Raw genomic sequence first — 25625 nt, 5'->3', positions numbered from 1 at the left:
CTTTCAAATATGTTTTGTGTCACTTAGTTCCTGCTTTTTCCTTTTTGTCCCGATGTTTGTCCTGGATCTCCTTCATCTCCTTGGCGTACTTGCTGAAGGTGCTGCCGAACTTGGACCAGGCTTTATAGGGGATGGTGATGGAGTTCCTGTAAGAGGGCTTCACCTCACTCACTCGCATGAACACGCCGTACTTGTTGGAGCCCACATCGAAGAAGAAGCGCTTGCTGTCCACGGTGATGGTCGTGCCCTCGGGCAGTTAAAAATACAAATGAACTGCAAAGCTGCACAGAAAGTCCAATACAACTTGCTCTGTACTTGCAACCTTTAAAAGTAGGACTTTAGGTTCCCTAAATTTCTTTTTGAACTTTAAAAGTATACATCTATTTTTTTAATAGAGTGCAGGTGTTGTTTTCTGGTGAGCTGTATAGACAATGGTGTGGTGTCTCTTTGTGGCAACCTGGTTAGTTGCTGGTGACCACTTTCTCCATTTCGGTGCTTACAGGTTTGCCAAGTCTGCCAGAAGTCATTACTGACTATTGACTTGTTTGTGGCAAGATTCTTTTCCAGGGGCTTTTTCTAGAATTACTAGTTTTATATAAGGTTGCACATTTTACTTAGCGTTAATTTATATTTCTAATTCTTTTCATTCTAATTTTGACGGCTGAGCCCTTTCTCCAGTTGTCACATCTTTGCTGATCCTTGCGAGTTTTACACAAGTTTCCTTTTTATTTTATTTTAGTGAAAATTGGACATTTTATTGAGGTTTAATTTGTATTTTCTCATAGTTCTCAGCCAAAATTCAAATCTCCAAACCATGTTGGGGACCCGGTGCATCTGATTCTCACAGCACCAACATCGATGTTATTTTTATTTTACTTCTCTGGCCCCATCATGTGCTCCCAGCTCTGTGCAGTGTTTCCAAATGGGGGGGGGGGGGGAGATAAACAAGTAAAGGAACCCAGCAGACCCTGAGGAAACTTTTCCAACTATTTAAACTGTGACTGATTTGATTTGAAAGAGAAAAGAAAACTTTGGAAATCCAATAGCCAGATGAGCTGCGAATAGAAACAATGAAAAAGGGAGACAAATACACAGAAATGCCTGATATTCTCTATCACTGTGCATTTGCAGAGCAAAATCAAAAGTTACTTATTCAATTATTTTAAGAAGTGCAAACTAATCCAAAATGTGCAATTGGTCTCACTCTTGCTGTCCTTGATCTTCCTTTGTGATCGAAAATGTAAACCACAAATGCACAGCAATAACGAGCAGTGATTTTGCTTATGCGATGAATAATATTGACCCGCTCTTTGGTACAGGAGGGTGTGCCCGGCCGGCGTGATTTCGAGTTGACGGTGCGCGGTAAAGTTTGTCCTTGGCGGCTATCCGTCTGTCTGTCTCGGATCCCGGGCGTGGTTACCGTGGGGACGGCGCGGCCTGGCCGGAGCCGCCGGGGATTTGCCTCCACGTTTAAAGCCGTGAGCGAAGTTTCAAGCTGCGGCTCCCTTCAGACGGGCATGTGGCTGGGCTCGGGCCTGAATCAGCGCAAATGGGTAACATATTCGGCAGGAAGAAGCGGTCCCGAGTGACCGAGCAGGATAAAGCCGTGTTGGTGAGTGAGGCCGGGGTTGCAGCAGTTCGTCCCCCGGCCCTGCCGTATTGCTATCGCCCGCCTCTCCTCGCAGGTGATTCCCCGGGCCGGTGCCCCACGGGCCTCGCTCCCTTTCATGGGTCCCACGGGTAGATGTTGTGGGACCCCCCTCCCTCACTGACATCCCGCCCTGTTCCTATAAATATAAAATAGTCGCTGATAAATGCAGTGTCAGGGACTATAGCTGAATGGAAGCTGATAAAAAGCATTTGGACAGTTACATGGGTAAGATGGGTATAGAGGGATATGGGCCAAGTGCAGGCAATTGGGACTAGCTTAGTGGTATAAACTGGGCGACATGGACATGTTGGGCCGAAGGGCCTGTTTCCATGTTGTAAACTTCTATGATTCTATGAAATCCAATAAGGAATTCAGGAGAAATGTCTTTACTCAGAGAGTAACAGTTCCCCATTTAAGGGGAAGCTGTATAAGCACATGAGGGAGAATAAAAGGATATGTGATAGGGTGGGAGGAGGCTTGCGTGGAGTACAAACACTGATATGGACCTGTTAGGCTGAATAGCCTGTTTCTGTGCTATACATTCTATTTATAAAAGGAGAAGATGAAAGTGAAACCTGAGCTCCCAATCCAGAGACCATCTCTTTTTTTCCCCCCCAGTCCCCCACACTACAGCTTAAAGTAGGGTTACCAATCCCCCTACACCCTGGGCAGGATTGGCCTGGAGTCTTTAGGAATTAAAGATTGATCTCCTCGACACTACACTGAGCAACACCTGGGAGAAAAATCATAGGTTGTGTGTGTTTTTTCCCATTTGCTTTGAACACACTTTTGTTTATTAGTTTTAAAAATGTTGGTGATTGAGGGGAGAAAAAAGGTGGTTTGACTGGGTGGGTTGGAGGTGAGAGGTCATGCGATACCCTCCAGCCAGAATTGGCAACCCTAGCTTAAAGGCATGTTTGTCAGTTTAATGCACTTTTTAAAATTCAGAACGTATTGTAAATATACCCAAATCAATGCTTCCTTTCAGCTATAGTCCCTGACACTGTATTTGGTGAGGTTATTGTGCTTTTTGTTCCCATTCATACACTGATTTGAACAATTACATGATGGATTATAGGTGTACACATTACATGTCACATCTACTCAGAACAGAATCAGTTTCATTATTCAATACACCTTTACATTCTGCAGTGATCTATTATCTCTTTGCTGTTGATGAATGACTGGACTTTGTCTTTTGAGTGTATCAAGATTAGAAAAATTATTCCTCCAGTTTCTAAGCAAGATTTGTTGTGCCAGGTATAACTACTGGGGATGGAAAGAGGAAAATAAATGTAAATGCTGGAAATCTGAAGTGCAAAGTGGTTTGTTTGATCAGCTAGGTGACTGATATGCAGAAGCTTATCTCAATGATTGAGTCTCCAACCCAAATTATTGAGAACTCCACAAAAGTTCCTATGTTGCCTGATAGGGAGTGCATGCTTGTTTCTAGGAGGGATGCCTCCCACTTATCCAGCCCAAGATAACTTTGATCCAGTTTGGCAAAAGGTAAGCCTTGGGGATCCCAAGGGTGTACAGCACAAAGGACTAGTAAGCTTCCTGTTTCTTGTCCATTTAAGACCATACTGTTGGGGTATTAACTGGGAGTGGAAAGAATCTAAGCCTTCAGATCCCATTAATGAGTCAAGCTGATTGTTGAATCGTCAACAATGAATGTACCTGGCTCAGGTATTAATTACTGAGTCTGTCACAGAGGAGAGACTTAGTTCCAATCTCCCATTGCTGCCTTGGAGCAAATTTTACCCCAAAAGTCTGTCAGCATGTGAAAAAAAAGAGAAAAATAGGTTAACATTTTTGGGTATAAATCTTCCAACCCCACTCCTTTTGCATCTGCCCCTGGAAATCTATCTTTCCCCAAGTAACTTGCAATTGCACTTTCAAGCTGCCAACTGCCTAGCCTTTGGCCCTTTCATTCACCACAATACTTCTGCAGCTGTCACTCTGCTCAACCAATCCCTCCACCCTTGATGCCCCTATCCCCAGTAATATCTCTGTGTTCTCCCATCCTGATTGTTCCCCCCGGGTATGGCATCCGTCTTTTCTCCCTGAAGTCCATTGGCCGCAAACTTGAGCGTATTTGATACACAACTGGTTTAGCCATCCATCACCAGATCTGGCTGGACCATATCAAACGCTATCAGGCTTTGCTCTCTCCTGCTAAAACTGACCACTACTCCAGGATGAACCCGGACAGTAAGGACAGGCCTTGGGTTCTTTTCTCCACTACCAATCATCTCCTTGAACCGCTCTTCCCTGTCCCTTCCACCCTCCCCTCCAACAACAAGTACGATTAGCTCATGGACTTCTTTGTCGCTAAGATTGAGACCATACATTCTGCTGCTTCTCCCCTTCCCCTTGCCCACCAATCCAAACCTCCCTTGCTTTGCCCTGATCCCACATAATCTCTTGCTCTCTGTGAGCACATCTTGTAAATGAGACCCACCTCCTGCTCCCTTGATCCTATTCCCACTAAACTGCTGACCACCCAACTTCCCTTTCTGGTCCCCATGCTAGCTGACGTTGTAAATGGTTTCCTCTACTTAGGCACTGTCCCCCTTCCTTTCAAAACCGCTGTAGTCACCCTTTCCCCTCATCTGAAGACATTGTGTCAGCTGCCACGTGTCAGCTGCCACGTGTCAGCTGATGACACACGGCTCTAACTCTCTGCCACCTCTCTCAACTCCTCCATTGCCTCTGTGTTCTCAGGCTGCTTGTCTGACATTCTGTCCTGGATGAGCCACAATTTCCTCTAGTTGTGCATTGGGAGGACCTCAGCTATTGTCTTTGGCCCCCGCTGCAAACACCATACCTTCGGCACTGATTCCATGTCCTGCACCACCCCCCCGGCCACTGTCACTGGCAAAAAACTGAGCCATTGCTAGAGATGCTCTGTCTATGATTGGAACCAAGTAAGGCAGTCCCACTGAGCTGGACAACAGAGGGGAGGGTGAGGCTGAGGAGGACAAGGGGCAAATGCATCATGGGTCCTAGTCAGAGTATGTCACATGTCTTTGTGAACCAGATTGTTCACAACCTCAGCATCCTATTCAACCCTGAACTGAGCTTCTAACCCCATATCCTCTCCATCACAAAGGCTGTCTATTTCTGCCTTTGTAACATCGCCTGCCTCACACCATCTGCTGCTGAAACATCTCATCAATACCCTTGTCAACTATTTTTATGCTGTCCTGCTGGCTAGCATCCCAACCTCCGTATTCCGTAAACGTTGCTTTTGGCTCATCCAAAACTAGGCTGCCTGCACCTTAATCCCACTCACTCATCACCTCTGTCCTAGCTGAGCTACACTGGCCTCCAGTCCCCCAATGCTTCCAGTTTAAAATTCTCATCTTCATGTTTAAGTCCCTTAATTTCTTTCTTTTTTATGAAATGATACACCCGTATTCAAAACAAAAAGGAGGGATAAACCCAGCAATTGCAGGCCAGTCAGCCTAATACAGTGGTGGGGAAACTATTAGACATTGATCCCGGACAAAATTAATTGGCATTTGGAAAAATATGGTTAATAAGTGAAAGCCCGCATGGATTTCTTAAAGGCAAATCATGTTTGACTAACTTAATTGAGTTCTTTGATTGAAATATTGGAGAGGGTTGATGTGTATACGGACTTTCAAAAGGTGTTTGGTAAAGTACCATATAATCAACATGTTAGCAAAATTGAAGCCCATGGGATTAAAGGGACAGTTGCTGCGTGGATACGAAATTAGATAGGGGACAGAAAGCAGGTAGTCGTAGTGAACGGTTGTTTTTCAGACTGGAGGGAAGTGTGTAGTGGTCTCCCCCAAAGGTTGATTTTGGGACCACTGCTCTTTGATAAATAATAATAACCTGGACTTGGGTATACAGGACATATTTCAAAGTTTGCACATGACACAAAACTCTGAAATGTAGTAAACAGTGAGGAAGATAGTAACAGACTTCAGGAGGACACAGACAGACTGGTGAAATGGGCAGATGAAATTTAATTGAGAAGTGTGAAGTAATTCATTTTGGTAGGAAGAATGAGAGGCAATATAAGCTAAATAGTACAATTTTAAGGGGGGTGCAGGAACAGAGATCTGGGTGTGTACCGCACACAAGTCTTTGAAAGTGGCAGGACAAGTTGAGAAGGCTGTTTTAAAAGGCATACAGGATCCTTGGCTTTATAAAGCTGAGGCATAGAGTACAAAAACAAGGAAGTTATGCTAAACCATTATAAAAACTGGTTAGGCCTCAGCTGGAATATTGTGTCCAATTCTGGGCACCACATTTTAGGAAGGATATCAAGGCCTTGGAGAGGCTGCAGAGGAGATTCATTCTAGAATGGTGCCAGGGATGAGACTAGGGAATCTGGGGTTGCTCTCCTTAGAGCAGAGAAGGTTAAGAGGCGATTTAATAGAGATCGTCAAAATCGTGAAGGGTTTTGGTAGAGTAAATAAGGAAAATCTGTTTCCACTGGCAGAAGGGTCGGTAACCAGAGGACACAGATTTAAGGTAATTGGCAAAAGAACCAGAGGTGACATGAGGAAAATAATATTTACTCAGCGAGTTGTTATGATCTGGAATGCACTGCCTGAAAGGGTGGCGGAAGCAGATTCGGTAAGGGAATTGTATAAATACTTGGTGGAAACATTTGCAGGGTTATGGGGAAAGAGCAGGGGAGTGGGACTAATTGGATAGCTCTTTCAAAGAGCAGGCACAATGGGCTGAATAGCCTCCTTCTGTGCTGTGCTATGATTATATCAAATTTGTGCTCTCGTTAGCACCTTTTCAACCAATGGAAACAATCGCTCCTGTACATTGGAGAGGACAAATGCAGCTTAAATAACCGCTTTGCTGAATATCTCATGTCTATAAACGCAGTCCTGGCTTCCCTGTGCCCTTCCCTGTCTCTAACCTCCTCCAGCCTTGCTCCCACCAAGAACTCTCCATTCCTCTGACTGGCCTTTTGTGCATCCCCTGTCCCTTTGCCCCCCCCCCCCCGCCCCACCATTGGTGATTGTGCCGTAAGTATTTAGGCCCCGTGCTCTGGAACTCCCTCCCTTTACCACTGTGCCTCGCCACCTCCTTTTAAGACCCTTTTTTTTTTAAAACCCACCTCTGACCCAAGCTTTCTGTCATTTCTCATATCATCTCCTCTGGCTTGGTATCCATTTTTGTCTAATTACAACTTTGTGCAGCACCTTGGGACATTTTTCTACATTAAAGGTGCTATATAAATGCAAATTGTTGTAAACCCTACATCAGAACTGGAAGATGTGAACTGAGCAAGAGGAGAAAAGTGAAGAACAGGTAAAAGTCAAGGGTCAAGTGATTACTATCCTAAAGAAGCAGTAATGGATTTAATAATCCATGAACAGGGTTTTTTTTTAAACTTGGGAAGAGATGGAAAGTGTTAAATGATATATAATAATAATCATCTCAGTCAGGTAGAAAAAAGACAAAGAAGAAACTGAATAAAACATCTCCAAAACCAAAGGTGGGTGAGAGAACTGGGCAGGAACATAGTGTTAAGGTCTGAAATTGTTAGTCATTGCTCAGACCAGAAGGCTTCAGAGCTAAGGAGGAATGACTCACACAGCTAACATGATTATAGTTCTTCCCATCTACTGATATTTACTTGAAGCCCACCAACTCCCACAGCTATCTCAATTATGCTTCTTCCCACCCTGCTTTCTGTAAGGACTCCATTCTCTTCTCCCACTTTCTGGATCAGACAAAAGGTCACTGACCTGAAACATTAACCCTACCTTTCTCCACAGATGCTGCTTGACCTGAGTGTTTCCAGCATTTTCTGTTCATATGTTAGAAAGACTAGATAATGTCCCTGAAGTTTGTATTGAGCTTAGTTTGAGCACTGTAGGCACACAAAGATAGAAAGGTCAGAATGAGAGGAGGCATTTAAGTGGAAAGTCACAGGGATGTTGGGATTGCACTTGTTGACATGAGATATTCAGCAATGCAGTTATCTAATCTGCATTTGTCCCCTCCAATGTACAGGAGCGATTGTTTCCATTGGTAGTTGAGAGGCTAAGGAGAGCACATTTAAGATTTTTTTTTAATAATTTTTTTTTCTTTTCAAAGAGGAATTAAAGGGGAGGTTACAAAAGATCGCTTCACACACAGGGTGGTTGGAGCTTGGAATTCTCTGCAACAAACCATTGTCGAAGCAAGTCCATAAAATGTTTTAAAAAGAACACAGGAACAGGAGTAGGTCATTAAGCTCCTCGAACCTGTTATAGAATCATAGAAATTTAAGGCACAGAAGGAGGCCAAACGGCCCATCGTGTCTTTGGCGGCTGAAAAAGTGCTATCGGGCCTAATCCCACCTTCCTGCTCTTGGTTCATAGCCTTGTAGGTTATGGCACTTCAAGTGCATATCCAAGTACTTTTTAAATGTGATGAGAATTTCTGCCTCTACCACCCTCTCATCCTTCTGCCAATTACTTTAAATCTATGCCCCCTGGTTATTGACCCCTCTGCTAAGAGAGTGGATAGGTAGGTCCTATTTCCATCTGGGCCCCTCATAATTTTATACACAATTAAATCTTCCCTCAGCCTCCTTTTGTTCCAAAGAAAACAAACCCAGCCTAGCCAATCTTTCCTTATAGTTAAAATTCTCCAGTCCTGGCAACAGCCTCGTAAATCTCCACTGTACCCTCTTTAGTGCAATCACATCTTTCCTGTAATATGGTGACCAGTACTCAAGCTGTGGCCTAACTAGTGTTTTATATAGTTCTAGCATAATCTCCCTGCTCTTATATTCTGTGCCTCGGCTAATAAAGGAAAGTATCCCGTATGCCAGCTTAACTACCTGTCCTGCTATCTTCAGGGATCTGTGGACATACACACCAAGGTCCCTCTGTTCCTCTACACGTCTCAGTATCTTCCCATTTATTGTGTATTCCCTTGTCTTGTTTGTCCTCCCCATATGCATTACCTCACACTTCTCTGGATTGAATTCCATTTGCCACTTTTCTGCCCACCTGAGCAGTCCATTGATATATTCCTGCAGTCTACGGCTTTCCTCCTCACGATCAACTGCACGGCCAATTTTTATATCATCTGCAAACTTCTTGATCATGCCCCCTACATTTAAGTCTAAATCATTAACATATACCTCAAAAAGCATGGGACCTAGTACTGAGCCCTGCAGAACCCCACTGAAAACAGCCTTCCAGTCACAAAAATTCCTGTCGACCATTACCCTTTGCTTCCTGCCACTGAGTTGATTTTCGATCCAACTTGCCACTTTCCCTTGGATCCCATGGGCTTTTACTTTTTTGACCAGTCTGCCATGTGGGACCTCGTCAAAAGTGTTGCTAAAATCCATGTAGATTACATCAAACATGCTACCCTTATCAATCCTCCTTGTTACCGCCTTAAAATATTCAATCAAGTTAGTCAGACATGACGTTCCCTTAACAAATCTGACTGACCTTGATTAATCCATGCCTTTCTAAATGACTATCAATTCTGTTCCTCGGAATTGTGTACAATAATTTGCTCACCACCGAGGTTAGGCTGACTGGCCTGTAATTACTCGGTCTATCCCTTTTTTAAACAATGCTACAACGTTAGCAGTCCTCCAATCCTCCAGCACCACCCCTGTAGCTAGGGAGGATTGGAAAATGATGGTCCAAGCCTCTGCCATTCAATTAGATCATGGCTGATCGGTATCTTAACTCCATCTACCCGCCTTGGTCCCGTAACCCTTTCAAAAATCTATCAATATCAAGGGAATTAGTTTCTTGAAAAAGAAATATGGGGAGCAGGCAGGAGATTGGACCAAGTGGAGGAAACAAATGCAGACTTGATTGGCCGAATGGCTTGTTTTGGTGCTGTAACGTTTTATGGTTGTAAAATAGCTTGCACTTTTAAAGTAAAATGATTGAGACACGACATCTGTTAAGCAATTTTCTGATCGGATCTGCCTTCATCTAGACGTAATGTTTGTTTTAAGGGCAGTAAGGTTTCCCTTTCCCCCCGTACTGGTCTTGTTCAGCCATGTGGGTTGGTGATCTGAATCCAGGCCTCTGGCAATACTGCTTTTCAACTGAATGCTGTATTTTTCTTCACCTTGTGAGGAGATTGAAATCTCTGTCCATCCATTCCGTGCTACTGTGTGTTGGTGATACAGTGCTGCTGAACAGGTTAATTTTTATTTATACTTTTTTTAAGTTGGCTTGTGCTGCAGCATATGTGTCCTCTGCAAATGTTCAGCAGGTCCATAGTGTTTTTGAGGCTAAAATTCATTTTTGCCTGTGTTGGGAGTTTTAACTTGTAATATTGTATTGCTAGAAACAGCATGTTAAGGATTAATACTCAAGGTGTCTCAAAGTATCTTTCAACAGAAACCAACACAATGGGTTATCCGAGGTGTTCACTTTGAATCAATCAGAGCCACTACATTCAATCACAAGCATTGATTGTCTATTCAATATTGATGATTGTTTGATCTAACGTAATTTAGATAGTCGTTTACTGCCTTTTATTTCAAGTAACTGTACAGCTGGTGTCATGCCACTTAGACACAGGACAAAGAACTGGGCCTCAGCCTGGGGTGATAGGTTTGATTTATTATGTGTTTTGAGACCTGTGAGGAAGGGGACTGGGCTATTTGCTCTTCTCTCTGATGGACAGTTTAGTGGCCAGACATCTCCAATTACAGACTACACTGATACCCTTTCAGTTCCGTAGCCAGCAGCCTGAGGCCAGCTAGCTTTTAAATGGTAGCCTGTTCCACAGGGAAAGAAGTGAATTTATATTTTGAAGTCATCTTTTGTTTAGAGAGAAAGTAAGTAGTGTCTATTTTAATGTGTCAAGGAGACTAGATAAATTTCTGGTTCACTGTTTTATACTGTTGATGCTTCATCTATTTTTATATAAGTAAAGCCATTTGCTGGCTCAGAGCACGAGTATGTCTGGTAAGAATTCATATTAAGTCTGCTTTCAAACAGAGAGGAATCACATGCTGGTACATGATCTAATTCAGTAGCCAATGTACAGAGTAAGAGTTCTGCTACAATCCCTGGGCCTCATTATCATTTATCCAAAAGTGGAACACTTTGGACTGTAGGAACATGAGTGAGCCATGACATTGAACCTGAGAGAATATCTAGTGTTTTAAAATAAAAACCAAAAATGTGGGGTTTTTTGATATGGGTTCAACTGATCTTTTCAAACTCCCAAATTCTGTAACAACGCACATTTTAATACAGAGCTTTCTTGGTAGGTTTGGCATCACACTGGATTTACATTCCATGTGGTGTCAACCCGAAGTGATTATCGTCTCCGGGAGTCTCTTGCCATTTTGTTTTAGAGTCAGGTCGGGCCTGAGCTTTGCAGAAATAAATTTCTTCTAGTGCACCATCTGCTCCTGGTTAGATTTAAGGTGGTTTCCCAGACTGAATCAGGTTTTCAGCAGTGGTGATCAACTTATCTCCTTCCACCTACTATCCTTGAATCTCACATTGAAAAGAAAGACCCTGCATTTATATAGCGCCTTTCACAACCTCAGGATGTCCCAAAGTGCTTTACAGTATATTTGAAGTGTAGTCACTGTTATAATGTAGGAAATATGGCAGCCAATTTGCACACAGCAAGCTCCCACTTACAGCAATGAGATAATAGAAACATCGAAAATAGGAGTAGGCCATTCGGCCCTTTGAGCCTGCTCCGCCATTCAATATGATCATGGCTGATCCTCTATCTCAGTACCATATTCCTGCGCTCTCCCCATACCCTTTGATTCCTTTTGTATCTAGAAATCTATCCAGCTCCTTCTTAAATATATTCAGTGACGTGACCTCGACAGCCTCCTGTGGTGGAGAATTCCACAGGTTCACAACCTTCTGAGTGAAGAAATTTCTCCTCATCTCAGTCCTAAATGTCCTACCCATATCCTGATACTGTGACCCCTCGTTCTGGACCTCCCAGCCAGGGGAAACGTCCTCCCTGCATCCAGTCTGTCTAGTGGGGTAGCGCAGGGATCAATGCTTGGGCCCCAGCTATTCACAATATATATCAATTTTATATTTTTCAATGAGATTCCCTCTCATTCTTCTAAACTCGAGTGAATACAGGCCGAGTCGACCCAATCTCTCCTCATACAACAGTCCTGCCATCCCAGGAATCATTCTGGTGAACCTTCGCTGCACTCCCTCTATGGCAAGTATATCCTTTTCTTAGGTAAGGAGACCAAAACTGCACACAAAACTCCAGGTGTGGTCTCACCAAGGCCCTGTATAACTGTATATAGACAGAGCCAAGCAATTCCACAACCAATGGATCAGATCAAAGCTCTCCAGTAGTGAATGGTCATGGACATTTAAACAACTAATGGGAGGAGGAGGCTCTGTAAGCAACCCCATCCTCAATGATGGTGAGGTTCAGCACATGAGTGCAAAAGACAAGGCTGAAGCGTTTGCAACCATCTTCAGCCAGAAGTGCCGAGTGGATAATCCATCTCAGCCTCCTCCCGATATCCCCACCATCACAGAAGCCAGTCTTCAGCCAATTCGATTCACTCCACGTGATATCAAGAAACAGCTGAGTGCACTGCATACAACAAAGGCTATGGGCCCCGACAACATCCCAGCTGTTGTGCTGAAGACTTGTGCTCCAGAACTAGCCACGCCTCTAGTCAAACTGTTCCAGTACAGCTACAAGACTGGCATCTACCCGACAATATGGAAAATTGCCCAGGTGTGTCCTGTCCACAAAAAGCAGGACAAATCCAATCCGGCCAATTACCGCCCCATCAGTCTACTCTCAATCGTCTGCAAAGTGATGAAAGGTGTCGTCGACAGTGCTGTCAAGCGGCACTTACTCACCAATAACCTGCTCACCGATGCTCAGTTTGGGTTCTGCCAGGACCACTCTGCTCCAGACCTCATTACAGCCTTGGTCCAAACATGGACAAAAGAGCTGAATTCCAGAGGTGAGGTGAGAGTGACTTCTCTTGACATCAAGGCAGCATTTGACCGAGTGTGGCACCAAGGAGCCCTAGTAAAATTGAAGTCAGTGGGAATCGGGGGAAAACTCTCCAGTGGCTGGAGTCATACCTAGCACAAAGGAAGATGGTAGTGGTTGTTGGAGGCCAATCATCTCAGCCCCTGGACATTGCTGCAGGAGTTCCTCAGGGCAGTGTCCTAGGCCCAACCATCTTCAGCTGCTTCGTCAATGACTTTCCCCCTATCATAAGGTCGGAAATGGGGATGTTCGCTGATGATTGCACAATGTTCAGTTCCATTCGCAACCCCATCAGATAATGAAGCAGCCCGTGCCTACATGCAGCAAGACCTGGACAACATCCAGGCTTGGGCTCATAAGTGGCAAGTAACATTCGTGCCAGGCAATGACCATCTCCAACAAGAGAGAGTCTAAACACCTCCCATTGACATTCAACGGCATTACCATCGCCGAATCCCCCACCGTCAACATCCTGGGGGTCACCATTGACCAGAAACTTAACTGGACCAGCCACATAAATACTGTGGCTACAGGTCAGAGGCTGGGTATTCTGCGGCGAGTGACTCACCTCTTGAATCCCCAGGCCTTTCCACCATCTACAAGGCACAAGTCAGGAGTGTGATGGAATACTCTCCACTTGCCTGGATGAGTGCAGCTCCAACAACACTCGAGAAGCTCGACACCATCCAGGAAAAAGATGGCCGCTTGATTGGCACCCCATCCACCACCCTAAACATTCACTCTCTTCACCACCGGCACACCGTGGCTGCAGTGCGTACTATCTACAGGATGCACTGCAGCAACTCGCCAAGGCTTCTTCGACAGCACCTCCCAAGCCCGCGACCTCTACCACCTAGAAGGAGAAGGGCAACAGGTACATGGGAAAACAGCACCTGCACCTTCCCCTCCAAGTCACACACCATCCCAACTTGAAAATATATCGCCGTTCCTTCATCGTCTCTGGGTCAAAATCCAGATTTCCCCTTCATGTTGACTTTGTCTAATCCCATTGATATTTTCTAAGTGTCCTGTTATTACTTCCTTTATAATAGACTCTAGCATTTTCCCTACTACTGATGTTGGGCTAACTCGTCTGTAGTTCCCTGTTTTCTCTCTCCCTCCTTTTTTAAATAGTGGGATTACATTTGCCACCCTCCAATCTACAGGAACTGTTCCATAATCTGTAGAATTTTGGAAGATGACAACTAATGCATCCACTATTTCTATGGCTACCTCTTTTAGTACTCTGGGATGCAGATTATCAGGTCCTGGGGATTTATCGGCTTTCAGTCCCATTAATTTCTCCAGCACTTTTTTTTAACTAATGCTAATTTCCTTTAATTCCTCCTTCTCACTAGTCCCTTGGTTCCCTAACGTTTCTGGGAAGTTATTTGTGTCCTCTTCTGTGAAGACAGAACCAAAGTATTTGTGTAATTGCTCTGCCATTTCTTTGTTCCCCATTATAAATTCTCCCGTTTCTGATTGTAAGGGACCTACATTTGTCTTCACTAATCTTTTTCTTTTTACATACTTGTAGAAGCTTTTACAGTCCACTTTTATGTTCCTTGCAAGTTTACTCTCATACTCTATTTTTCCCCTCTTAATCAATCTGCATAATGACTAGATAATCTGTTCGGTGTTGGTTGACAATATATACACTTAAAACATGGCTTTGTATCATTCTGTGAAATTCATTCTGTTTACTGTTTTCCTATTAGATGTGAAGCTCTAAGTGTATTGAAATTATTTGTGAACCAGTGCTTTAAGTGTTGTGTTGTAAAGAAATCCAATTTAACCTATGTTTATATATATTTCCCACCACTGGGGGATGCCATTGCTTTGCTTCTCTACAATTACATAGTTTCAGATGACCTCACTATAGGTGGTTGGTATTCTGTAATTGTGCTGTATGACATTTAGCTGAATTTTAGCTCTTTATTCTTGGTGAGCCCACTCTGTCAGTGGGTTGAATTGTTATAAAATTATAAATTCTAATGTAATGAAAAATTCTAATATTCAGGATGTCACCTAATCATTATATTTTGAACACTCAGTTTGTTTTCATTCCTGGGGGTATTTAAAGGATGATCTATCCCAAGTGGTGCAAACTGACATTCCTTGCATAAGTGAATGAGTGTACATGTGGAACTCTTTCATGGGATCATTCTATTCAACTTTAGTGCAGTATTCAACAACAATTTGCATTTATATAGTGCTTTTTTACGTAGTAAAACACCCAAAGGTGCTTCACAGGAGCGATTTGTCAAACAAAATTTGACACCAAGCCACATGAGATATTTGGACAGGTGACCAAAAGCTTGGTCAAAGAGGTAGGTTTTGTATGTCCAGTTTTATGGTGCTTTGTGTCAGACTTGGCTCAATGGTGGCACACTTGCCTCTGGGTCAGAAGGTCAGGGGTTCAAGAGTCATTCAAGAACCTTGAGCATATAATCTAGGCTAACACTTCAGTGCGGTATTGAGGGAGTGCTGCATTATCAGAAGTGCCATCTTCCAGATGAGACATTAAACCGAGGTCCCATCTGCCTGCTCAAGTAGATGTAAAAGATTTGAAGAGCAAGGGAACTCGCCTGGTGTTCTGGCCAACATTTATCCTCTTACCAATACCACTAAAGTGCTAACTGGTCATTTATCTCATTGCTGTTTGTGGGAGTTAGCTACGTTCAAATTGGCTGACATGTTTGCCTTGCAACAGTGACTACACTTCAATAGTAATTAATTGGCTGTAAAGTGCTTTGGGATATCCTGAGGATGTGAAAGGTGCTGTGTAAAATGCAACTTCTTTTCCATGAAGGGAAAAAAACCATTAGCTGATGATTCATCTCATTTGTTATGGGACCTTACTTTGTGTAAATTGGCTACAAAACAATGAACTGGCTGTGAAATACTTTGGTATGTCCTGAGGGCATAAAAGGTGCTATATAAATGGAAGTTCTTTTGTTCACCCTCCATCTTGTAGATTTTTTTCATTTCCTAGTATCAATCTTCTCTTTCTCCCCCATCCATAATTCCACCCTCAGCTTCATATCCGTCTGTAATTTATTTTTCTGTGCGACCCACCTACAGATCCCCTGATCCAAATCCTTGCTATGTAACTACTTTTTCATGTACCTCATGCTCGTTGACATCAATAGCATCCTTTCTTCAGGCTCTGTCCCTCCATACTTTTAAGAACTGCCATCATCACCCCATCCTCAAAGCCCACCTTCGATCCCGTGTCTTCAGCTTCAACCCATCAAGCTCCTTTTGAATGTGCCCTCCCTATCCAGCTCAGTGCCCACCTTTCCTGTCACACCTTGTTCAAATCCTTTTGGTCTGATTTCAGTCCTGCATACTAAATCAAGACATCCTATGTGATTGTGTCCATGGCATCCATCTATGGCATTTAATGAGGTTGATCACTGTAACTTCCTGCACCATGTCCCCTCTGTAGTCCAACTATATGGTACCACCATGCTTGACTCCACTCCTATGTACTCTGCACAACTCCGGCCTCCATATGGTCACCTGAGGAATGCCCAGGCTTTCATCCTTAAGCCACTTTTTTTTACCCTATCTACATGTTACCGTTGATATCTGTAGGTGTGGGGTCAGCTTCTATATGTATGCTGACTGAAGCCAGTTGATTTCCCATTAGTTAAAACACTGCTTTTATTCAAAAACCAGGGCAATCCCTGAAATCCAAGTAAACTAAACACAAAGTGCTGTAAACTGCATTAGCTGTTCCAACACTTTTTTAATGAGTTGATGAAATGTTTGAAAGTATTTTCCTCCAAAATTGGAGATTTAGTTTCATATATTTTCCATTTTATTTTTGCAGCAACTAAAACAGCAACGTGACAAGTTGAAGCAGTACCAGAAGAAGATTGCTATTCAACTAGAAAAGGAGCGGGAGCTCGCTCGACAGCTGCTACGCGGTGGCAAAAAAGAGTGGGTATCGCAGGATTAGATTGTGTTTTGTAAACTTGTGAAGTTTACTGATGTGTTAAAATTCAACAATTAAGTGTATTATTCTATAGCAGTCCATATTAGTCTTACAGCTGTTCAGTAGCATAAGGAACAAATTGCTGTGATACTGGGAACTTGGGAATGTAAATGTTGAATGTTTCAATCTTTTTTCTAAGTTTGATTCTTCATTAAAATGTTTCCCTCTTCCTCACAACATCTCCCCTGCAGATTTAAGTCCACTAAGAAAAGTAGGTGAGCAGAACTCTGAGCTTTGCTATCACATTTCTCAAAGATAAGTACAGATAAGGAAGCCCAATTGGCACACCTAGATCATCCTCTGTGGAATGCACTCGAGGTAATGAGGTAGAAGATATGGATTAGTCAATCCTTGATTTCAGCCTGAACAGGTTACTACAGTGGTTAAAATACTTTTCTGTGTGTTACGTGCACAGCTTTGAAGATTTTGTTTGTTTGACCCCTTGTTGGATTTTCATAAGAGGTAGTTTAGAATACAGGTGATCTAGAAATCTTTACGTTTATTTGAACAGGGTGTTGGGAGGGAGGGACAGACAGTGACCAACTTATTTTCAGTTGCTCCCTTTCACACATGTATTCAGTCATAGAAGCTAAAGTGGCACCATTTCTAAACAGTGTTTTTACAATCTGAATGTCATTTGCTTAAGACTATATTTCTTTGTTCTTCAGGAAAGCCAAACTTCTGCTCAAGAAGAAACGATACCAGGAGCAACTTCTTGATAAAACTGAGGTTCAGATTAGTAACCTTGAACAAATGGTAAGGAATAGTTTTCAGTTCTGAATAACATGCAACATAAATGCATAGATTGTGAAAAGAAAAATTGCATTTTGCTGTTAGAACTTCGATTTTAAGCACGTGCTAAAATCTCAGCATTCCGACACATGCACCTGTTTAGAGTTTGATGATGGGATTGCTGGGTGGATTTTTCTGAGATTCTCTACAGAAATTCCCTCCCTTGCCTCTCATCTCCCCACCCCTCACTCTGCTCTTCCTCCCTTACTCTTGCTTCTATTCCTTTTTTTCCATGCTCTGCCTTCCTCTATCCCTGACCCCCTCTTCCTTATGCTTAACCTTTTTCTCCCTGCTTTCACCTTATGTCCCCTTTATCCCATTCAACTTTTTCCTCTCTTCCCCTCCTCACTCCAATTAATTTAGATGTGAAGACTAATGAAAACAAAATAAATTGATGGGTAGAAATAGAATTGTGCAGTGAATTAGATACTGAACCTCACTTTAAAAAGTGGGTTAAAATCTACCCCAGAATAATGAGTTTGTGTCTTCTGGCTGTAACTTCCTTACATGAAATGAATTTGAACAGACTCAATCCAGTTCCTAGTCAGTAATGTTGCAAATGACAAAAATTCCCCTAATTATCAAACACCTTTTTGAAAGTTTGAAGAAGTGCCACATAATAGGCTTGTCAGCAAAATTGAAGCCCATGGAATAAAAGGGGCAGTGGCAGCATGGATATGAAATTGGCTAAGTGACAGGAAACAGAAAGTAGTGGTGAATGGTTGTTTTTCAGACTGGAGGAAGGTATACAGTGGTGTTCCCCAGGGGTTGGTACTGCTTTTTTTGAGATATGTTAATGACTTGAGTGTACAGGGCACATTTTCAAAATTTGCAGATGACACAAAACTTGGAAATGTAGTAAACAGTGAGGAGGATAGTAATAGACTTCAAGAGGACATAGACAAGCTGGTGGAATGGGCGAACACATTTAATGCCAAGAAGTGATACATTTTGGCAGGAGGAATGAGGAAAGGCAATATAAACTAAATGGTACAATTTAAAGGGGGGGTGCAGTAACAGAGACCTGGGGGTATATGTGCACAAATCTTTGAAGGTGGCAGGACAGGTTGAGAAAGCGGTCAAAAAAGCATACGGGATCCTGGGCTTTATAAATAGAGGCATGGAGTACAAAAGCAAGGAAGTTATGTTGAACCTTTTTTTTTTATTAAACACTGGTTTGGCCACAACTGGAGTATTGTGTCCAATTTTGGACACTGCATTTTAGGAAGGATGTGATAGCCTTCGAGAGGGTGCAGAAAAGATTTACTAGAATGGCTCCAGTGATGAGGGACTTTAGTTACGTGGATAGAATGGAGAAGCTGGGGTGATCCTCCTTAGAGCAGGGAAGGTTGAGAGGAGATTTGATAGAAGTGTTCAAAATTATGACTGGTTTAGATAAAGAGCAAATGTTCCCGTTGGTGGAAGGGTTGAGAACAAGAGGACACAAATTTAAGTTGATTGGCAAAAGAACTAAAGGCAACATGAGGAAAAACTTTTTTACACAGCAATAGTTATGATCTGGAATGCAGTGCCTGAGGTGGTGGTGGTGGAGGAGGCAGATTCAATCATGACTTTCAAAAAGGAATTGGATAAATGTTTGAAGGGAAAAGATTTGCAGGGCTATGGGGAGAGAGCATAGGAATGGGACTAACTGGATTGCTCTTACAGAGCCAGCATGGGTTCGATGGGCCGAATGGCCGCCTCCTGTGTTGTAACGATTCTACGATTGATTCTAATTTGGCACTCACCCAGAATGACTGTTGTGAGAAATAGAAAAATGTCATGCTGATGCAGTAGATGATGTTTTTGGGGTGGTTCTGAAGCACTTTGTTGGGGCAGAGTGGTGAGAGATTTACTGTGCATCAAAGTGTGGTATACCCAAACTGGGAGAATTAATGCTTACACTGAGGACTGTGTTAGAAATGGACAATAGTCGTATAGCAGTCTTGTCTTGATGAGCACATACACAAACTGAAAAGGCTTCCTTTTTTTTGTTTGTTATCCAATGTTCATTAATTGTTCATGTGTCTCATAATGGCTCTATAGCTGCTAAGTAACTAAACGTTTCCCAATTGCCCCTTTTCTTATAGGAAGCTGATATTTCCATCTCACTTAATTTCTGTTTCTCTGCTGCCTGTTCTTCCCCTCTCCTAGTACAGGCCTTACTGTAATGGAAAAAGGTCCCTTTTTTGTCGTGTGAAAATAATGCATTTTTACTTTTTGTTTGTTTCAAAGGTTCAAGACATTGAATTTACTCAAATAGAAATGAAAGTTATTGAAGGGCTAAAAATTGGAAACGATTGTCTTAAGAAAATGCATGAGGTATGTATCTGAAAAGTAGTGGCTATTGCCACAATTGATGAAACTTCCTGAATGTTAACTATCTCAGAGCAACTAAAGGTATTTGCCCTTTGGTAGGAATAATACTATAATGTACAAGTTTTGAAATCAGTACAGTAACAAACTGAAGAAACTTTCTTTTTAGGTCATGTCCATTGAAGAAGTAGAACGAATAATGGATGAGACCCAGGAAGCTGTTGAATACCAGCGGGTGAGTAATGTGATACACAGCTATCGTACAGCCAAATCTTTCTACGTATCTAGGATATGAATGCTTCCTTTCTTCAGTTTCACCCCTGCATTCCTGAAGGCAGTGACTCATCCTGGTGTACGGTTTTGTGGGCATCACTCACCTTCAGGTAGCTTGCCCAAATGGCCGTTCTTGACATGTAAGCCTGGACAGTGAGTATTGATGGACATTATGGCCACAACGGGCATCCTCCACTGAACCTCATTCTGTCCCCACTCAGAATCCACACATGCATACTTTATATCCAGCAAGCCTCGCTAGAATCAGGAATGAGAATCATGGATGAGTTTCTTCACTCACTAGTCCAGAAGTACTGAGGTCATTTGTAAATTCTCTACTGCTGCCCCAGCTGAGGTTAACTAATACAAACTGGGGACTGAACAGACTTTCCTCATCTGTGTGGATCAGTTTCACATTCTATTGAATTTAGCAGCTGAGTCATCAAGGGAACTAGGATATGTACACATTAAACTAAGGTCTGTATAATTGCTAACTATAATGCATACTGCAGGTAATTTTCTTAAGTTGTGCTAGTGATATAGTGTAGAAAGTTATCTAGTTAGCATAGGTTGTTAGGAATTTAGTAAAAATTATATCCTGTAATCGCGTTAAATGGAAAATAACTGCTGGTTTTGAGTAATTAAAATATCACATTGAAGGGTTCAGGTAACTTTATCCATCAGAGCGAAGCTGAAGTGTATTCTGAACCTTGAATATAACATCAATCACTCAACTTTGCATTTTTAAAACAAAAGTAATGAAAGGTTATTACGTGTTATAAACAATATGGCTTTGTGTTTCAGCAAATCGATGAAATTTTAGCCGGAGGTTTATCTCAAGAAGATGAGGATGCAATTCTGGCAGAACTAGATGCTATAACTCAGGTGAGGATAATGCAGTCATCTAATTACTCAACTATTAACACCGGAAATTTACCAATCCCTTAACACAGAACCTGCTCTCATGCTTTCATTGTGAATTTTCACTCTTTTAATCTTGCTTAGGTTTTTTTTAATACTCAAACTGAAGTATCTAAATTTGTTTTCCTCAGTGAAGCTCTGTAGTCTAAATACATAATCTTACTAAACCTTTTCCAGGAAGTACAAGTATCCCTATCCCTCCTTTGACATCAGTTACTAACAGAAAAGTCTTTTTAAACCTTTTCAGGAAGAAATTGAATTCCCAGAAGTTCCTGCAGAACCACTACCGAATATCCCTGCAAGAGAAAAAGGTATTGATTTGAGATTTCTAATATTTACAAGCTGAATTCAGTTTTGTGTGGTGAAGAATAATTTTGTGGGAAGTCTTTTTTTTAAAAAGAGCTTGTGTACTTTTTTTTGGGTATCTTAAGCTGCAGAATTTCCTTTCGTGATGTGTAATTTTCACTATCCATTTGAAAAATTAATGAATAGCACATGGTGGGTAGCGTATCTGCGAATTTCTGATGCGTGTGGTCAGTGGGTGAAACGCCCTACCTGTAGCACAAACTCAAGAAAATTACCCCCATGACATTGTGTGTTTTTGCTTCTTGGTGTGGTTAATGCTTTGTATGCAGATAAATACTTGAAAGGGCAAAATTTGAAGGGCCGTGGCGGAATGGGACAAATTGGACAGCTCTTTCGAAGAGCGGGCGTGATGGGCCGAATGGCTGACTTCTGTGCTGTATCATTCTGTGAAAGCTGATGTAGCTTCGCTTTGCATCTAACAATCCTTTTAAATTTGCTGTGGTAGTGAATATAGTTAAAGAGGAAGTAATTTTCCTCCCTTTTTGATCTGTTTTCTTGTATCAAAATTCTAACATTTAGCTGAGATCACTCACTGTGTTCAGGACCAGATATCTCTGGAGTCTCTTGGATGAGCTCAATGTTCTTTAGCAAGAACTGCTTCTGGATGCCAGTACAAATCATCCCAGCTTTTAAATACGAGCCAATTTAGTAAATGAAATGGATCTGAGCTTCAAAGGCAAAGAATGATACCTTTTCCAAGTAAATTTTGGGAGTCAAAGCCTGCCTGTCTCCTATCCTATCCATTTTTTTTTAATGAGACCAATTGGAGTCTACTTTTTTGATATGGCCTAAAAGGAGCAAAGGATCTTTTTTAAACCAACTCGCATGCAATGTGTTGGTCGATGTGGAGTTTTTCCAACTTTTTTATAATCTGGACCTTCAGGAAAAGGAGCAAAATAATGGATCCTGCAATATCTGTTTGTCTGACAGGTGGGCTCGTAGAAGCCATGTTCCTGTGGGGTATTTACCTTGAAACCTGTAAATTAGGGACACCTGAGGGACTTGCATCAGGTGTCCTTTATTTGCAGGTGTCCCTATTTTCAAAATGGTCATTGTATGTACAGTGAATTATTTGGGACTGTCAATGAGTGTCCCTTTGTACAGGTTTCACTGTAGAGATGAGTAAAACTCAACAAAAGCAAAATAAGTTTTTAAATACAAGTTATACAGAGGTGATCTTGCAATATTTTTGAAATTACATAATAGTGCTATGGTGGGGGCCAAATAATTTATTCATCATCCTCTGAAGAAGTAAATGGCTTTCCTCCTCTTCTGTATCATGTCCATAAGAGCTCCCACAGCTTCATCAGATTCAGGCAGCTATACTGTTCTATTCTGACTTCCGGATGTACAGTGTGAGAGGAGCAGCATTTTTTTGATGCAGTTGTTGCTGGCACTATAAGTTGACTTGTTGAAGTGGAGCACTTGACTTTATTCTATGCTTATGAGGTTGAATGTTAACTTTTGAGCACATTCCTTTTGCACACGTGCTCTGATATCTCTTACCAGTCCAAAATAATAAGTGGACATCATTGAATGTTTACAATTTTTCTCCAGTTAATTTCCACAGTACAAATGTGGCTTGGTACACCATTGCATATGTGGTGCTCTACCATGCAATATTTTGAACGCTGGGATTTAATTCATTCGATAACTGGTTCGGGAATTGGAAATGGTACATTGATGCAGTAAAGGGTATTCTTGGGTTTGGAGCATGGCACATTGGGACAGAGTGGAGGGATCTGAACTGGGAGTGGTTGATGCTGACATTGGATTTCATAGTTCATGTACAGTTTAGTTTGTATGGGTGCAGATTTATAAAACTGTATTTAAGAAAATTCAATTAGGAAATTAACTTTTTAAAATTTTTCTCTTTTTCTTACAGGAAAAGAACCAGTTAAAAACACGCCAAAACAAGAGATGGTGGCAGCATCTTAACTGAAATTTGTACTCTTCAGTGACATTGACGTATATGATTTCTCTTTATTGTTTTCTAGAGTTGATCATGATTCACAACCCCTTTTGAGGGTTGCAAAGTTCAGACTCTACGTGCATATCAGGAGAATCTTCATTCTTTTGTGGAGTTATTTACTTTTTAAAAATGAAAGCTCTGCCTTGTTGACTTTTTAAATGTATTTTTTACTTTTTAAAAAAAATCCAAAAATGAGCAGTGCTGTAGAATTTTCAAGAGCCAGTGTTTCCTTTGTGAATACATCCTATTTTAGAAATACAATCAAACTGACCTGTAAATTCTCAGTACCTACTTAGTCCTAAAATTTGAAATGGTTTCCAGATAAATCTGAATTGACCTAGTAATATAGCAGTGGATAAATAAGGTAAGATACATTTATGTCTGTAAACCATTAACTTTTTTTTGGAATGTTTCAGTAAGATTCTGAATAGTGCAGGACAGAAGGAAATGCAGCTCCTAAGAAAGGACCTTCTAGCGTGTAGAAAATCCCCAGAGATGTGGTGGGATAATTATTGTAAATATATTCTGTTCTTTAACAAATTCACTGACATCAAACATTTAGAAATTTGAATTGTATTTAAAAAGGCTTATACCGAAGATTTTTAATTTATAGGGCTAAGAGCAGTATTGTAAAATGTTTATCGCCTCTGGTATCTCCACATGAATATGAACCTCAACTGGACTCTTTGTAACACTGTGCGATGAAATCTTGTGTACAGTGCATCAGGCTGAGCATTATTGCTAGATTTCTAAATGAGCAAAATTGAAATACCAGTAACAAAATGGGACTTGATAAGTTTATCAAGTTTTCATATGGTTTCCACTATAGTTATATCCACTTTATATTTAAAAAAAACACAACCTTTGGAACTACAGTGTAATTCCACTATGTACTTTTTAAAAAATCTTGCTGAGATACTGGATTTGAAATGGAAGGCTTGAGTTTTGTATTTAAAGACTGAAAGTGATTCTTTGAGCTGCTAATACTAACTTTCATTGTTCTGTTTTATAATCATGTTACAAACGTGTCATTTAAGTGCAGCTTGATTTCCTCATCCACCAAACAGAATTGTTTTGCACCACAGGGTTAAATTACATATTTCTTGACTTGTACTTCCTGTATTGGTTGGCATTTGGACACCTTATTCTGGGTTCTATTTGTATGTGATGAATCAGTTGAAAATGGAACTATCCTGTTGAAACCACCTCAGAAGTAGTGTGAAAACAAGTCATTCTCGGTGTATACTCAGTTTTGTCCTAAATGTTCAAAATCCCATTGTGCACATAGTTTGTGAAACATTTTTGTCCTAGTTATAAAATAAGTTTTACATACTGCCAGTTGATGAAAGGAAAATGATGGGTATTTGCACTAACAATCTTGTATAAGTGGAAAACCAGTGATGGGCTAGGGATTCATGATCATGCCTGTGTCATGAGGGGATGTGCTGAATAGAGGCCAAGCATTTCTCCACAGGGAAGAGAACGTGAGGGGAGTCATCCCAACTGCTGTCGAAGCCAGCTCAAAACGAGCATTGGCAAAGGGCCTAGGTGTAGGTCAGGTGTGTGCCCCTCATGGTGCATGTGGGGAAAGGGAACTTTTTTTTTTCTTTTTCACATTCAATGAGTCAAAAGTCGTGGAAGTGGCAAAATTACTTGTATATTTATTTTTAATCAACCATAGTAGATACTCTCTTTAAAAGAGGTAAATTTTGCTTTCATACCTAAAATAAATCTTTTTCTTTAAGCAAATCTTGAAGATCATAGCCTGACTGAAATTCTTATCTATTGCATATAACCTATAAACTTTTGGGCATGTATCAAATAATATACTTTTATTTGAATATATGCATGTAAAGATCTTTTGAGTTATGTCCCAGCTGAATTTTGCAGAACAAAATTAAAATTTATCAAGGGTGATTTTAATGGCTGCAGCAATTGCCTTACAATCTTGGTATTACGGCCTTTTTGGTACCATGCTTTAAAACATACAAATATACACCTTTTTTGACCTCTGTAATAAATTTCTACAAATTGTCTTTGATATTACAAAGTAGAATAAAAGAATTTAACCATCATTTGAATTTTTGCAGTAAGATGTGTTAATAAATGAAAGCTGGAAACACAGGTTTTTTTCTTTTTGAAATGCTGCTTTAGTCTTCCAATACATGTGAGGCATTCAGTTCCGAGGTGGAATAATGCTGGTGCAGCTAGGGCCTGTTGAAGGAACAGTGTTGGTGATATCCTAACTAACTAACTATACTGGAGAAGGATGATGTGGAAGTCACTGTCAAAACTGAAATACAGAAAGGACGAAAAAAATGAGGACCATGTTCCTCTTC

General features: G+C 41.4%; 1 protein-coding gene across 1 annotated transcript; it reads left to right on the top strand.

Annotated features, from left to right (window-relative positions):
- Positions 1-1385: 1385 nt before the first annotated feature.
- chmp6b (charged multivesicular body protein 6b) lies at positions 1386-25361 on the top strand. Its single transcript, XM_068003986.1, has 8 exons — positions 1386-1612; positions 16482-16591; positions 17315-17402; positions 19674-19760; positions 19924-19989; positions 20832-20912; positions 21196-21259; positions 23200-25361. Exons 1-8 carry the CDS (start codon positions 1550-1552, stop codon positions 23250-23252), a joined length of 612 nt encoding a protein of 203 aa, XP_067860087.1. The 5' UTR covers positions 1386-1549; the 3' UTR covers positions 23253-25361.
- Positions 25362-25625: the final 264 nt, after the last annotated feature.

This window comes from Heptranchias perlo, chromosome 23 (genome assembly GCF_035084215.1).
Source record: "Heptranchias perlo isolate sHepPer1 chromosome 23, sHepPer1.hap1, whole genome shotgun sequence".
Classification (NCBI taxonomy): domain Eukaryota; kingdom Metazoa; phylum Chordata; class Chondrichthyes; order Hexanchiformes; family Hexanchidae; genus Heptranchias; species Heptranchias perlo.
This window is presented reverse-complemented; position numbering and strand designations above follow the sequence as displayed.

What these genes read in the sequence shown, in the direction of transcription:
- chmp6b (XM_068003986.1), top strand. Translation starts at nt 1,550, where the DNA reads ATGGGTAACATATTCGGCAGGAAGAAGCGGTCCCGAGTGACCGAGCAG. An exon ending in TTAGTAACCTTGAACAAATG is followed by an intron (nt 17,403 to 19,673) that starts GTAAGGAATAGT and finishes TTTGTTTCAAAG; the next exon opens with GTTCAAGACATTGAATTTAC. An exon ending in AAGCTGTTGAATACCAGCGG is followed by an intron (nt 19,990 to 20,831) that starts GTGAGTAATGTG and finishes TTTGTGTTTCAG; the next exon opens with CAAATCGATGAAATTTTAGC.